The following is a 16,747-nucleotide window of genomic DNA, read 5'->3' as shown; positions in this document are numbered from 1 at the left end:
GAGCCAGATTTTGCTGATTTTATTTTCCAGTTGTAAGTTTGTGCAAACTTTAATCTATATTGCAGGTTATAGTTAGGCAATCTGTGGATAAAGCTGAATTTCAAGACTCAAGTGTTGAGAAGATACTTAATCTACTCTTTAATCACTGTGAAAGTGAGGAAGAAGGTGTCAGGAATGTTGTAGCAGAGTGCCTTGGCAAAATTGCGCTTATTGAACCTGGAAAACTTGTTCCTGCCCTCAAGGTAATCTGATCAAGTTACTTTTTGCCATTCTTCTGTGGGCTATGACTCTGAATTTTTACATAGCATGTTGTGTTGTAATGCATTCTTTAGGTAAGGACAACCAGTCCAGCAGCATTCACTAGAGCAACTGTTGTAATTGCTGTCAAGTATTCTATAGTTGAGCGACCTGAGAAGATAGACGAGATTATATACCCTGAGATCTCATCGTTCCTGATGCTTATAAAGGATCATGATCGTGTAAGTACCAAATATTCATCTAGAGATATTTACCTCATCTTTGAGTTTCTTTTTCTGCCTTTATTTAGTTTATCAAATGACTGTTGGTGGTGGTTCATTGGATTGAGTCTTAATTTAACGTGATTTTGAATGTGTGCAGCATGTCAGACGTGCGGCTGTCTTGGCCTTGAGTACATTTGCCCACAATAAGCCTAACCTTATAAAGGGGCTTCTTCCTGAGTTATTGCCACTTCTTTATGATCAAACAATTGTGAAGGTAATGAATTAGGTCTATTATGCACGAAGTTAAGTTGGTCTGGGATGTTATGTTGGGTTTGGTCCCGAGTTATTGTGGCTTCTATTTTATCCCTGGACTTTTTGTTTCTAATTCTCTCTCTCTATTAAACAAGATAACATACTAGGTTAGGTATAGGTTCTGAATATTGAGGCAAGACTATATTGTAAATGATATCTACCATTGTAGAGGAACTGTTGAGCTTGAATTACAGACTATTTTTATGTGGTGTGAAAATTTACAATCCAGATAAGGTCAGGTGTAAGGATTGTAGTTAAAGCTTCTAAAAGCTCACACCACGTACAATGAGAGGAAGCATGGTGAATTGCTTTTCACCTTGGATCTTTTATATCGTTTGTCCTCATAGTTTCATTTTTCCTTACAATTACAGTTTTCATGTCATGTCAGAATTTCTACAGAAGAAATTATGTTATTCCTTTGAGCTTATTTCCTGCCCTATCTTTAAGATTTTAATACGACGGATATACATGTTGATACTGTCTTGAACCTTGATGCAGCAAGAATTGATAAGGACTGTTGATCTTGGTCCCTTTAAGCATGTTGTGGATGATGGGCTTGAGTTGCGGAAGGCTGCTTTTGAATGTGTGGATACATTGCTGGATAGTTGTCTTGACCAAGTGAACCCATCATCTTTCATTGTTCCTTATCTTAAATCTGGCTTGGATGGTGAGTTACCAACTTATCATCATAATTTTTATCAACACAATTTGAGCTTCAATTTTGTCTTTTGTTGGCATATGGTCTGGTTTGGTCTGGATAGGATGTCTTAGTATTAACCTGTTTTGTTACTTTTAGTTTCTCAATTTTTTCTGAGAGTTCTGTTGAATTTTTGTGTTACACCAACTTTTTTCGTTATACTTAGGTTTATTCTTACACAAGCAACTTGTGCTGTAGTTGAAAGAACTAGTGTTATCTATTATGGTCTTTGATGTTTTTGGATGGTTGATAATGATTCCAATCTGTCCTTGTGAAATTTTGAACTCATGGTTCTTTTTATTATAGATCACTACGACGTTAAAATGCCATGCCATCTGATTCTATCAAAACTCGCTGATAAGTGCCCATCAGCTGTACTAGCAGGTTGGTTGATTCTTCAATCAAGGCACATAAAGTTTTTGCACTGTAAGATTTTCTCCTGATGTATCTTCGGTATTTTTCAGTTTTGGACTCTCTGGTTGATCCTCTTCAAAAGACTATTAACTTCAAGCCAAAGCAAGATGCTGTTAAACAAGAAGTAGATCGTAATGAGGACATGATTCGCAGTGCTCTTCGGGCAATAGCATCTCTAAATCGCATAAGGTTTGCTTTTAATATGCATTTGTCTTTTTTTTCCCGCCTGTTGAGTCTACAATTTGGACGGTCCTTGGAACCAAAGCCATTCTAGAATGACACAAAAAGAAGCTGTAGGTTTACCAACATACAGAGCACATGTTTTGTAGATATTTTCCTTGCTAGTCAATTCTACTTGGTATACTGAAGGAGTATCTCAAGGAGACACTAAAGTGCAACCACTAAATGTTGAAAAGAAATCAAGTTTTGGTTTATGTTTAGGTAGTTACCTAAATTATTAATATTATATAAATTTCTTAACTTCGAATATCACAAGGGTAGACAGAAATCATGTTAGATTAATTCAAGTGTGCATAAATTACGTGGTTATGAAAAAATAGTTGAATATTATTGGGATGTGATGAAGGTACTATGGGTGTGTCAACTTAGTTGAGATATCTAGGTTCGCCTGTTGTTCCTTAGTCTTGTTGGATTCATGTCTCATTTCTAGTTGTATCTCTTTGTAATCTGAATATTAGTCTTTTCATTTAATCAATGAAGTACTATTTTCGTTTAAATAAAGGACAAAAAATAGTTTAATATGATATATAAGCCTAAGGACACCATAATTGGAATTGTTTTTTGTTTGGATAAAGAAAAAAAGATTTGCATGAAGGGACATCATTTATCGGGAGTACAGAAGATGTCTCCAAAGTATAAGAGATTGATATTAAATATTTCCTTGTATGCATGGAGAACCATTAACAGTCTTGAGAGGTTGGAGAGAGCTGGAGAGGAGGGAACTTGTTTTTTTTCTGAAAAAGAAACGAGACTTTTTCATTGAAATAATAAAATGAGTCCAATGCTCAAAGTACAAATAAACAAAAATAATAGTGAGAATACAACGGAAATTTTGCCACAAGAAGAATAAGATCAAAAGAGAGGAGGACCAACCCTAAGAATAAGAAAAAAAACATCCAATGAACAGAAGTTTCTGAACGAGACTGCTGACTGCTGTTGACAAGGAGACGAAATTGAAGCTTGAGCAACAAGGGACTTGGAGAGCGAAAGAGGCTTGATAAAGAGATCATAAAAGGAACAGTTTGCAATCTGGACAACAGGAGACCTTTAACATCCTTTAATTGATCACCCTCTGATTTTATACACCACCTTCCATCAACAATTTCCACTTCCAAAAAAGGAAGTTCCACTCTTTGCATTCCTAACTAAGCTACATTAACTGATGTAACTTTTTTTTCCAAGCTTGCGAACTTGATCTCGAGATTCTCTTAAGGCATAACTCGCAGAATCTTTGTCTAAGCCATCTTCATCTACAGCATTCAGTATCAGTTTAATCAAGGATTGATTTACAACCATTCCCATTATCAGATGAAGGTCGACACCACTTAAATTGAAGGTTTCTACTGCCGCATTAGTCTCATCCAAAAGTCTAAGGCTTTCTTCATATGTCCAGTTCGAAGACCAAAGTTGGGCGAAGAGTAGAACGACCTCCTCTAGAGAGGTTATATCTCTTCCATTTATCCAATTTACCTTAAATTTTGTCAATCACTGGTTGCCTTAGCCACTTGTTTTGAATAGCCACCTAACGGGAGGCCAAGGTACATGAAAGGGAGGTGGATAGCCATGCAAGGAACTTGTTGGGTAGGGGAGAGCGGGGATGGGAGAAAAGGAGGCTTTGGTTAGCAGTTTATTTTTTTTTATTTTTATTTTTAATAAAAATACCAATACGTCGATGGTTTGGAAGTTCTTTTCCAGCAACTCCGACTGATACCAACTGGCATATCCATTCAAAACCAACCAACTAATAGTGTTTTATTTATTTATTTATTTAGTTTGGGTGCTTTGGAAGATCTTCACCAACCAAGTCTAATTTGATTTACAATGAATATCACTTTGGTTGCCTAGTTCTCCATAGAGTTTGATTTGGAGAATTTAGAAGGCACAAAATTAAAAGAAAAAGAAAATACAAAACTGAATTTAGTCCACTTTAATTGAATAAAAAATTAATAAACCTTGACGTTAAACCCTATGTGAGCTTCACACAAGAGAAGGTTCTGCCATTACATGGATGGTTTATTTTTCGATTAGATCCTCAGATAAGTTTGTTCAACGTAAATGGATGGTATGCATGCTAATTTTGAAACTTTCACTATCGGATTTCTTTGTGTAACCGGTATTTTTATTATTCTTGCAGTGGAGGAGATTGCAGCCTTAAGTTCAAGAATCTTATGAATGAAATTTCAAAATCTCCAGCACTCTCAGAGAAATACTGCTCTATCCGAAATGAGTGAAAAGAAATTGGAATGATGAGACATCATTGTGTAATATTGAAGTTTCCCAAGTAACGAGGAAGATTATGTTGTCATTTTGGTCTCCGCAGCATAAGCCTTCTTCGGTAAGATGAGATAAGGTACACCATCCATTTAAAAATGGTAGTGGAAGAGCTTGTAGTCACATGGATATAATACGGTAGGTTTGGAGGTCTGGAAAGTAACCATCGAGCATAGGAAGGCGGGGAAACGTGCATGATATTGTTTTGGACAATATTACATTTTCTTTTTTTCTCTTTTCTGTTGTATCCTGTCATTCGTTTTGAGTCCTGGTTATCTCATGTGACCATATGAAATCAAATGTCGACAGACCATCCAATAAAGTGAAATGAACGTTACTCTCTTCAAGGGTGGGGGGGGGGGGGCAAAATGAAAGAACACATCTCTTGGTTGGATCGGATCACATTGGATTAGATACACAATTTGGTTTTGTGATATAGGTAGGTCAAAAGTTGATGTCTACTGTAGCAGATGACAAACATGATGATGGATGTTGTTGATGCTTTGTGATTGATAGTTTTGTTATTTAAACTCTGGTGTGATTACAAAATTATAATCGAAAAAAGAAGTGAATTTTCAGGTGACGTGTTCTTCAACATCTCCCCCTCTCCCCCCCCTTTTTCTTTGGTTTGGGTTCAAATACGCCATGACTAGAACTGAATTTTCAATAAAACTGTTTGTAGACAATCAATCCATTTACAATGGGAACAATAAAGCAGTACCTTTGATTATTATTATTATTAATATGTCCAAAGCCGAAAATATTGAACTGATTCCACAGGGAAAACAAGGTTATTATCATATAGCGAGCTTCACTGAAGGAAGTGTCATCTTAACACATCACTCTGACAGGTAAAGCATTGGGAATTGCAAGTGACAGGTGACGAAACTACCAACATCCTCTGATAGTGGTGGAAATGGACTATCTAATTTGACTCACATCTCATATTTTGGAGTAGAATTTTAAGTACACAAATCTACCATTTTACCTGTCATAACCCACTAGTATTGAAACCAGAGCCAATTTCGATGTGTATACACATAAAAGCTAAGAATTTAGAATGGTTATAGTGGAGGTAGATATTATCAAAACCAGGAGTAAGAACATGAATTAGGTTGTAGTTTTTTAGACTGTTTAGGCTTTTTATTGCTTTGGTTTGGGGATTGGGGGGGCCATATCCAATCTTTCTGCAACCAATATGATATCTGTTTTGCCAAAAGGAGTTTTGAGGAAAGAGCCTATCCCCATCATGGGGAGCCAAGCTTAGACAACAAAACATGTTTGGGACATGTTTCCTTGCATAAAGTTATATGATTGACAACTAAAAAGCTTAGTACACATACTCTTTGCAGTGTTTCTACTGCATAACTCTCTCTCTCATTTTTTTTCCCCTTTTTGACTTCAGTTTTATAGGGATTTCATTATGTCCCTTGTGCATGCATCACATCACATTGGCTAGATCTCTTTGGGCCCCCCGGACCCCCCCCTTTTCCCCCCTTCCTCTTTCTTTCTCTAGGAAGAGAGCACCAACCCTCCACTTAGTTATTCCTTTCTTGTCAATTCATATTTTTAATGAAGGTTAGGCCTTGCCCCCCAAAAATTAAGGAATGAAGTTGATGTGCAATTGTGGGAAGGAGATGAAGAATCCATTGAATATTGTCAATGGACTTTTTCCTAATGTATCTTTTTTTTTTTTTTTTTTTTTTTACTATCCTTGCCAATTTCTTGTAAAAGTTTTACCTTTTCTTAACCTTTTTCCAATTCAATATTTCATTTTCAGTCCATTGATGAGAAAAAGAAAATGATATTCTTGTAGTGGAATATTAATTGGTGCTCTACACTTTGTAAAGAAAGTTTCTATAGCTTTTGGATAAAGGCTATTTTATCTTTACTACACAGTTTTGTTAATAATTTAATAAAACCAATTATTTCTTATTGAAAAGCCATTTAAACCATTTAGAGAGTAAGATAATTTTAGATTCTTAACTTCTCATAGATTGATACTATTTCAGTGGAGGAGAAAGCAACTTTTGTCATTCATTGGGGATAATATGACAAAGTCAAGTAATGAGACATTTACAGGGATTTATACTTTTAATATTATTTAGTTTCTTCTCTACAGGACTAAGTACACAAATATCACACAAACCCTAAATCTAAACACACATATCAAATAGATAATTTATATATCTTCTATCATCTCCCCCTAGTGATCTAGATCATATTGCCCAATTAATTTTTTAAAAAAGAAAAAAAAGTACTGAAAAATAACATAATCAAGGTACATAATCATCAACATTATTCTTGGAAGAATTGAAATTGTGAATGCAATAGTCTTCTCCTTGGTGGGGATTGTCATCATTTTGTAGCTTTTGTGAGAGAGATGGATGTTCATCGAACCATGTCGACCAGAAGAGATAGTTAAGGAAATTGAGGAAGCTAAGTGCAGCCAGCAACCAGTAGAAGAGATCAAGTCTATCTTTGTTTAGGTTATTGTCATGGAGCCAACCTCCATTGGAGGAACTTGATGTGATCTTATTCACCATTGACACCAATAATGAGCTCAAGTAGAATCCAAATGAGTATGAGCAATATGTCATGGCTGTTAAAAATGCTTGCATTCCTTTTACCGATTGTTTATAGAAGAACTCAATGAGTCCAACTGCTGTAAACATTTCTGATAACCCAAAAATAAGGAACTGTGGTGTGATCCAAAAGATTGACATCGTTTGGTTCAAATTCACAGCTGAATCTCTTCTCCTTTTCTCCATTATGGCTGCCGAAACCATGGAAAAAGTGGAGAGAAAGAGACCGAAACCGATACGTTTTAAGGGAGAGATTCCAGAGGTGTGGCCAGTGAACTTTCTAGCGAATGGGACAAAGAAAGTATCATACAAAGGGACAATGAAAATGAGCATAATGTAAGGAATAGACTGGAGTGAAGCTGGAGGAATGTGAAACGATTTTGTAAGTTGGGTGTTCATAAGACTTCCTTGTTGAACTGAAAATGTTTGGAGCTGAGCCAATATGGTATTGAATATTATTGTGCAAGCAAATATTGGGACAACTGAAATTAATATCTTCACTTGCTCAACTTGATTGGGAGTGCACAATCTCCATGGGCTTTCCTTTGTTGCCCCATCTTGGCTTTTGAAACAAGCCTTATCCAAGAACCTGAAATAATCAAATTTCAATCTTAGTGTACATTTATTAATAAGGGCCATTCTTAATACTTTTAGGGATAATAATTGTGTAGAACAATATATTTAAAGAATTACAAATGTAGTAAAATCTATCCGTAATAGACTCACTTATACTCCTAACAATATGGTCTATTGTTAATAAACTTTGAGAACTTACAAATTATTTTGCATTATGCTATATCTGCAAATATCTTGGGTCTAATTGTTATATTTGAAACTGACCCTATTAACAATAATTCCGAAAGAAACAGTGATTTCTTTTTTTATTTTTTTTTTTCTTGAAAAGGTTTGAGTTTGTTTAGGGAAATTTAAGTGAAGTTGTAAGAGCATTGAGAAGTCAAAAATATAAGTTAAAAATGGGAAATTTGAACTAGACTTGCCTGAACTTTTGAGTGGGAATAAGGTTGGCAGAATCAGAGGATAAGGCAACTTTATCATTACTGGTTTGGCTTCCATGAAGCATATGAGAGTTGGAAGGACAAACTTGCTTTCTTTTCAAAAGAGCAGCAACAAAGACCTGAAGAATTATGTATTTTTACAGCAAATTAATTGGATTAGTATGACAGAGATAAAGTACTTTGATTTAACTTTTTATGGACAATATGACTCAGCAGACAGCACTAACTTTCATGTCTTTTCAATTCCAATATATGCATTCAATCCATACATACATTTACTTCCTTCTTTTTTTCTTTTCTTTTTTTATTTTTTTTACCAAAACAAAAGAGATGTTACTCCTTTTTTAATCAACATAGCCAAAAATTGTGAACAGTCCAAACAGTATTTTCAAATAGTCTACCCAACTATAGGTCTATAATACTTGAAATACATCCATCCATTTTTAGTATTTCACTATGATCTAATGCAATATATATAAATAAAAGAAAAATTTGCTATATGATAAACTATGATTGAAATGCACAAAATAAATGTTCTAGGATACACTCGAGTATTTTTGTAAGTAAATATATTGCCTTACAAGATTTACTCATATTAAAAATAAAAATAAAAATAATAAAATTTTCATGCTGTTAATTTTCTGTTAAACAATCTCTAAATGTAAATATATATATGCACATTTAGAGATTTATGAATTTATAATCTACTTTTTTCTTTTTAGATAAATTTATGAATTTTTTTTTTGTAGAGATGGTACGAGTTATTAAATATTATTTTATATTCTAAACCATGATCTATTGGGTTGTAAGAACATAAGATTCTAAGATTCTTATGGAAACCCAATATGGAAAGTTAACAACAATAATAAGGAAATTTGTAATTTTATGCAAATGAAAATGATAAACAACATAAAACCAAAATTAAAGAAAAGGGAATAGGTTTAAATATAAAAATATGAAAAAGAAAAAGAAAAGGTAACAACTATTATTAATTTATTATTTTATGCCAAAATGAGCTATTGACCTTTCAGGTTCGATCCTCCATCCTCGTGATTGAACTTAAAAAAAGAGAAAATGATGGATAATAATTTTGACAACAATTTTCAGACAAAAGATAAAGCTTTTACGAAAGATGATAATTAAGTGCATGGGCACAATATAATGCAAAATTGTAAAGAAAGTAATTAAAAGTAAAAAGGTAAAAAGTAAAAAAGTAGAATTAATTACTTGAAGAATAGGGATGAAAATGGGTCCTTGAGGTGGTTTATTCCTGTAGTAAAAAATACCAGCAACCAAAATGATCAAACCCAAAGCCATAACAGCAGCAGAAACACCAAATCCAACATCCATCCCAGAGTGAGTTTGAATCCAAACAAGAAGAGTAAGTGCAATGAGTTCTCCAATTGAGAAAGCAAAATAAGCTGCATTGAAATATTTTGAGAGTGACTTTGATTGGCTTGAATTTTGTGGACTAAATTGATCAGCTCCATGAGCAATCATATTGGGCTTCACACAGCCACTCCCAAGCGCCACTAAGTACAATGCTACAAAGAATATCAATGCTTTTACTCCTTTTGCCTCCACACATTCATCACTCTTTAACAACATATTGCATTGTGGTGGCTTTAGTTGGGGAACATGAGCTTGAACTGATAGCAATATGAATCCCTGCCATGTCCATACACATAAATTTTTTAATACACTTTTTTTTTTTTTTTTTTAGAACAATGGTTAGGTTCAACTAATCTCATATACAACATATTTTCTTATCTAGTAAAAAAAAAATGAATTTTTTTTTTTTTTAATAAAATGTGAGCTTGGTTACATAAAGACAGGTACAGCTTAGGTTACTCATATTTTTTTTCTTTTTGTTTTACTCATATTTTTTCTTTTTTGTTATATATGCCTACACGCATGCAAAATCTGTCTTTTCTCGAGATTATATGCATGCGTTTGTGCATTAGACAAATAACTCTCTCTTATTATGGTTTTTTTATGCTATAGTTAACAAAGTACAGTTATGACTTGGTGTAACTGCTCTCCCTTATTTCAATACTATAGCCATATTAGTCTCTTTTCAAACTACAAAAGTCTTTTGTAATTTCATATTATCAATGATATTTTTTCTTATATATATATATATATATATATATTATATGCATGCGCTTGTATGCTAGTATATCTAGTAGGTTATTATTAGTGAACTTATATGCTATCTATTACTCTCATGATATTTATGAGCGTGAAAATTAGTAAAAGGTCGAAAGGTAATTATCAATATTAATTAGAGAGAAATAATATTACAGAAGTTTGAACAAGAGAACTTCATCCATTTTGATACTATGTTAAACTACGTAAAATGATATTCATTGATAATACGTATCAACTTAAAAACCTAAGCCCTAATAGGTTACCATGGATCTAATATTTCATTTACATTCTTAACAAAAATACATATATATGGATTGAATCTTCTCCTTGGTGGGTTAAAAATAACCTATCTTTATTCAAGTGGAGGTGATTGATTCATTGAACTTGTTGATTAAATAAGTTATTGATAAACATGAAAGGATATAATGTGTAATATATATTTTGAGTGGTGAAAAGATTGATTTTGATAGAAATGAAAGGAAGAATGAATGATGATTATGATGGGAAGAACTTACAGAAAGTTCAACAAAGCCAAAGATAAGAATGGTCCAAAAGCTCCCAAGATAAGAATCAGAAAGGAAACCACCAAGAAGGGCCAAAAGAAACACTGTCCCAACAAAGTTTGTCACTATGTTTGCAGATTTTGACAGTGAAAAGTGCATCTCATTTATCAGATATGTTATCAGATTGTTCCCAACCGCAGCGATCGCCATTATCTCGAACGCTTGCAGCCCTGTGAACGGTACAACGACACGGTTACTCTACATCAGATTCATTCTTCTTCTTTATTTTGGATCGTTTTAGAATATTACATCACATATATATTAGAAATACAAGATAAAAACTATATCTATAAGTATAATAACCCTTTAAAGGAGATGGAAAAATATTTAGATTAGGAGTTAGGCTTAGCTTAGGTATGCCAAATTCCATATCATATTCAGCAAAGCTGACTAACTTTTTCTGTATGTTATTTTATATATCTTAAGGCCAAAACCATTGACTTTGAACCAAACTAGTAGAAAACCACTTCTCTTTTAATTTCAAACCATTATTTATATATATATATTCGATACTCCCTTAAAAGGATTCAAGCCATACCCTTTAGACAGTCTGTTTCTCTTTCTTTCTTTCTTTATTTTTATTTTTTGCATTTGGAGAGAACTTCCAATAAAGGGAAAAAACAAAGAAAAGAAATCCAGATCAATAGGAATAGAAAATACGAGACAGATGAAAATATTTCAATTTTCCATACTACTCTCATTCATGTTCAACTACAACTACGTCAACAACATTTAAGAATGATATAGAGTACATACAAAAACATATAAAAAAAAATAGAGAAAGTAAGTACTACGAGAGAACTCAAAGGATTGATCTCGAGAGAGGGAGAGGGTTACCGAGAACAAAAGCGGCCGCTCTCATTCCGCCGTGGGACGTCGGGTTGGAGGGTCTTCCTCTCCAATCAACAGAGACATCTTCAGATGGGATGGTGTGGCTCTCCCCCTTGAAATCTCTCTTTCTTTCCATTTCCATTTGTTTGAGAGAGACCAAACAAGATAGAATTCAAATAAAAGCTTTGTTTTATGAGAAATATGATATTTTTTGGTTGTCTTGCTCTTCTTCTTTCAGCTTAATCTGAGGCAAACTTCTAGTTGGGTCTTCATTTATAAAGCCAAAATAACTGCAAAGGCCCCCACCTCTCCACCCATCAATTTTATTATTATAATTATTTTCTTTATAAAAAAATCAAATCAAAGTCCCCTTTTCTTCATAAATTCTTTGTCCATTGAAGATTCAATGAGAAAATTAATTCCATTTACCCACACGCACTACAAACATGTGGATAACAATCTCACGCAACCAAATTAATTAAAAAAAAAAAAAAAAATTAAAGTTAGTGAGCTTTTCTGTTTGTTGTGCACAATTTGAAACCTCTCTCTTCTCTTCCCCACAGTCATGAGAGGTGTGTGTGTGTTGTTGTTGGTGGCCCTCTTTTTCAGCTTGGGTTGACATGTTTTAACACCTTTGCTTTTTATGCTCATACACACCTTTTCTTTTCCATATATGTGTATATAACAATAATTATACTTTTATATATTCTTACGAGGATGCGTATGTTTGTATGTATTCGTTTGAAATAAAAGTACGTAACAATGAATGTACAGTTGTAGGAAAAATATATAATACGGTTCCTAGACATTGGAGTCAATAAGTCGTGGAGTCCACAGTGGATTTAGAACCTTTTGGATCAATCGAAGAATGGAGTTAATAACCCTACTTCACTCCACACCCAACTCCTTCCCGAAACCTCTTTAAAATTCTTTTTCATCCTTATTTTAAGAAAAACAAACACACAAATTAAGGGTAGGGCGTTCAAAAAACCCGAAGACCTGAAAAAATCGAGCAACCCAACCCAACCCAATTGGTTTGGGTTGGTTAAAAAAAATGGTTTGGTTTGAGTTCTTTTTAATGAACCCAAATAGGTCGGTTCGGTTCTCAGGTTCGTAGGAAAACCATTCAGTTCGTTTACAAAATACTACACGATCGCTTATCAAGTCCAAACGATTGTTTACAAAATATTACACGATCGATGAGCTCCACTACACGATCGCTAAATAACAAAATACTATACGACCGCCTACCTAATGTTAGACGATCACCTACCAAATGCTACACGATCGCTGAGCTTGGCTAAACGATCGCTTAGCTCTGCTACACGAATGCTGAGTAACAAAATACTATGATTGCCTACCCAATGCTATATGAACACCTACCCAATGCTATACGATCGCCTACCAAATGCTATATGATCGTTGAGCTTGGCTACACGATTGCTTAGCTCTGCTACATGATCGCTGAGTAACAAAATGCTATACGATCGCCTACCAAATGCTACACGATCGCTGAGCTCGGCTACACGATCGCTGAGTAACACAATGCTATAGGATCGCCTACCCAGTGCTATACGATCGCCTAGAAAATGCTATACGATCGCTGACCTAAGCTACATGATCGTTGAGTAACACTAGTCGATCGCCCACGAGGACCCCACGATCGCTTATCTAGTGCTATACGATTGTCAATCTTCGCTTTTTTAACCCTTTTACTTGACATTTTTTTTTTGTCCAAAATCATATCACTTGATGTTTTTTCCACATAAACATCAAGTAATTAAAAACTACAAATGTCAAGTAATGCAGATTTTGTAGTAGTGATTTTTTTATTGGTGATTCCAATTTTTTTTTTTTTTAAGGGAACTGATGGAACCAAACCAACTCAACCCATTTTTTTGGGTTGGTTTGGTTCGGGTTCATAATTGAACAAAGGTTAGTTTGGGTTAGAAAAATACACAAACTGAAGCATAGGATTGAGCCTAAAATATCCCTAAATTCAACCCAACCCAAACTACGAACACTCCTACTTAAGGGGATGAAGTTTGGATCTTGAGCTATTTTTCAAAATCAAATTTAGCATTTCAATTTAGCTCAATCTTATGGAATAGTTATTTGTGGTGATTTTCTCAGGTGGTCCTTTCTTATTGTTATTATTTTATGATCATTTATTGTACTTCCTTGCTTTTGTAAGGTAATGCCAATATATTCTATAAGGACCATAGTGGTATTTGATCTTCTTCATTGAGGACGGAGGTATGTATATATGTTTGAAGTTTAATGCTAGTTGGTTATACCTTATAAAACACGAGCAAAGTTAGATCAATATTGAATACTCATGTAATGCAAACACGAGCAAAGTTTGGAATTTTTAAGCCAAAGTCCTTTTTATCTACACAAACATCATATATCGAGGCTTCCAAATATCTTGAATGGTGATTTGCCATGTTTGAAAATTTCAATGCTCTTCAAGAACATGGTACATGGTCTTTAGTACCTCATCTTCCATCAATGAATATTGGGTTGTAAATAGTTTTTACGAACCAAATATAATGTTGATGGTTCAACGGCTCGTTATAAAGCTCAATTAGTTGCCAAAGGTTACCATCAAGTTGAAGACTTTGACTTTCAAGAAATATTTACTCTTGCTAATCAGTATAATTGGTTCTCAACTCAATTGAATGTCAAAAATGATTAATCTATCTTTATAATATCGTTGATGAAGAGATTAACATTTCATGAGATGATCATTAGTAACTCGACGTCAGTCTTGAGTGAGTTATGAACTCCTATCTATGAAAGCAGTCATTTTATTTTTATGGATGAGAGTGGCCAGTTTTGTCGACTCAACAAGCTTACCATTTTGGGGATTGGTATGAGTAGGGAGCTGAAAACATAGCTACACAAGATGAAATTCACTACTTCCTATTTTTAGGGTAAGTAGATGAATTGCTCCCTTATGGGTTTTGAACAATGAAGCTTCAGTCTCTCATTGGCTCGAGAGGGATTTGGTTTATAGTTGAACTACAAATTTATTATTCATTAGAGGGATTAATGGTACTTAAGGAGTAAGTGATAATTATAGGGGTAAAATGATAATTTGACACTGTAGTGGTTATATCTGTGGACACAAATATATCTATCGTGCGAAGCAGTTGTGGGTCTTTAGTTTAGTGACTCACAATAATGAATGTTGATTAATTTAATTAAAGAGTTTAAATAATTAATCTCGTATCATTGAAGTTTCTAATCTGTAGATCCATTAGGTCCCCTTGCTAGCTCATTAATGATAAAACAAGAATCGTTTAGTTTTAAATTATTTGAATTGTTCAAATTAAAATAAGGGAATATAAATTAATTGTATGAGATGCAATTAATATAATATATATATGGATATATTATAATAATTTTTTAATATGATTCAAAATTAAACTTTATAATAGAAGAAAGATATATATTTGAATAAGATTCAAATATTAATTATATGAATGAGATTCATATAAAATTACAAATTAAAATTAATATAAATGGAATTTATATTTAAACTATAGGTTAGGAGAGAAATATGCATTTTAATATGTTTAAAATGCATAACTAAATATATGACATTTAAGTTAATTAATTAATAGTTAATTATTTAATTTTTTATTTACTTATGTTATATTAACTAATATATTATAAATTAAATAAAATTAACTCCCTATTTTAGGTGAGTTATTTGTACATTGGTGGAGAGTTATTGTAACTCCCATCCTCATTCTCATATCTCATTCGTCAAAGGGGTTGATGTGAGATTGGTTATTGAAATGTACTGCAAAGAAAAAAAATTCTCTCTCAATTCTCACAAGAAATTCTCTAAAAAAGTTTTACAAACTCTGTAAAATAATCTTGCCTCTCCAGAAGGTTGGATCACACCATCCGATTCTTGCTTAAGGATAGCAAGGTAACACTTGTGATAGTGTCCTATTGGATCTTGTTCGAGGAAGAAGTTTGTTGTACATGGGAGTTCGTACGAGACGAGATTACGTTAAAGACGGTCTTCAAAGGTAGGTTTCTTTCTCCATGTAAAAACATGCTTTATATGTTTATCTTGTACTGTTTGTATCTTCTTATTTTTCTTGAATTTCCAAAATTGAAATTGTTGGCACACTCATTTACATGCTTCTGCATTAAGATTCAATCACTTAAAATCTGAGGACAAAGAAATTGATTTTATAAGTTGAACTATTTCTGATCCTAATATAGGAATAGCGATTCCATCAGCTATGGTGACATTAGGTAAAAAAAGTGGATGAAGAAAGGTTATGGAATAGACTAGGGTTATCTGTCATATTATCTGTAGAGCTAGACTCAATGACCCATTTTAAAGTTGGAGGAAAGTAGACATTTAAGGGTGTTACCTGTTTCTATGATGGAAATAATGGAAGTAGAAAATGATGTCGTCAATGACTTTTAATACTATTGGAATTTAACAAAATCTTTTGCAGAAATCGTAATGGACTTCACAAGATTATTAGTAGTAGAAGCTGTTGGGGTTGATGCCCTAAAGTCTCGTATCCTGTAGTTTTTAAACAGTATATACGAACACTTATGTTGTTAATATATGATATTTACTTCACATCTTGTATTTTGCTCGGTTAATTGTTTTAATTTGCTTTACCACAAACCAATAAACATAAAATCCCTGGTTATCTGTATATGACTCAAGCATGTATGTGGTGACATAGAAGTGGATCATGTCTTGAGTGATAACCAAAATAGTCTGTAGTATATGGATATAGGAGGGAAACCTTATCCTGGTAACGCTACGGATGCGGCCGCTTTGTGGAATGGTCATAAGTGTTGTGACTTGTCACATATGGTCTGATCCTGATCATTCGTGTTGGAGACATGCGAGCGAGGGCGTCCTATACAAAGAGTTTGTATAAGACCTGACCACAAAGTGTTAACGTCTCATTATATAACATCGTTCATGACAGAAACTTTACTTCACTAGGATGACCATAAGTAACATGACCTCAATCTTGAGTGAGTTAGGAACTCCTACCATTGAGGGCGGTCCTTTGATTTGTATGAGTGCGAGTGGCCATGTCACCGATTCAAACCTACCATTTTGAGGATTCGTCTGATTTGGGAGCTGGGAACTCAGCTACACAAGATGGAATTCACTCTTTCCCTAAGACAGGGGTAAATAGATAGATGGCTC

General features: G+C 33.8%; 2 protein-coding genes across 3 annotated transcripts in view; one reads left to right on the top strand and one right to left on the bottom strand.

Moving 5' to 3' along the window:
- LOC120090282 (cullin-associated NEDD8-dissociated protein 1) overlaps nucleotides 1-4,990 on the top strand; it is a 48,959-nt gene extending 43,969 nt beyond the window's left edge. For both annotated transcript variants that reach the window (XM_039047851.1, XM_039047853.1), the window contains 7 exons: nucleotides 66-242; nucleotides 333-479; nucleotides 619-735; nucleotides 1,272-1,440; nucleotides 1,777-1,854; nucleotides 1,935-2,073; nucleotides 4,259-4,990. In XM_039047851.1, coding sequence (XP_038903779.1) covers nucleotides 66-242; nucleotides 333-479; nucleotides 619-735; nucleotides 1,272-1,440; nucleotides 1,777-1,854; nucleotides 1,935-2,073; nucleotides 4,259-4,355 — 924 coding nt within the window. In that variant the 3' untranslated portion in view covers nucleotides 4,356-4,990. The remainder of the gene's footprint in view (nucleotides 1-65; nucleotides 243-332; nucleotides 480-618; nucleotides 736-1,271; nucleotides 1,441-1,776; nucleotides 1,855-1,934; nucleotides 2,074-4,258) is intronic.
- A 1,417-nt stretch (nucleotides 4,991-6,407) lies between these two features.
- Nucleotides 6,408-11,805, bottom strand: LOC120089846 (protein NRT1/ PTR FAMILY 4.3-like). Its single transcript, XM_039047259.1, has 5 exons — nucleotides 11,548-11,805; nucleotides 10,663-10,880; nucleotides 9,224-9,664; nucleotides 7,979-8,115; nucleotides 6,408-7,569 (listed from the first exon to the last, which is right to left on the bottom strand). Exons 1-5 carry the CDS (start codon nucleotides 11,681-11,683, stop codon nucleotides 6,672-6,674), a joined length of 1,830 nt encoding a protein of 609 aa, XP_038903187.1. The 5' UTR covers nucleotides 11,684-11,805; the 3' UTR covers nucleotides 6,408-6,671.
- Between the last annotated feature and the right edge of the window lie 4,942 nt (nucleotides 11,806-16,747).

Source organism: Benincasa hispida, chromosome 11, assembly GCF_009727055.1.
Source record: "Benincasa hispida cultivar B227 chromosome 11, ASM972705v1, whole genome shotgun sequence".
NCBI classification, from domain to species: domain Eukaryota; kingdom Viridiplantae; phylum Streptophyta; class Magnoliopsida; order Cucurbitales; family Cucurbitaceae; genus Benincasa; species Benincasa hispida.
The sequence above is the reverse complement of the archived record's forward strand: the minus strand, read 5'-3'. Positions and strand labels throughout refer to the sequence as shown.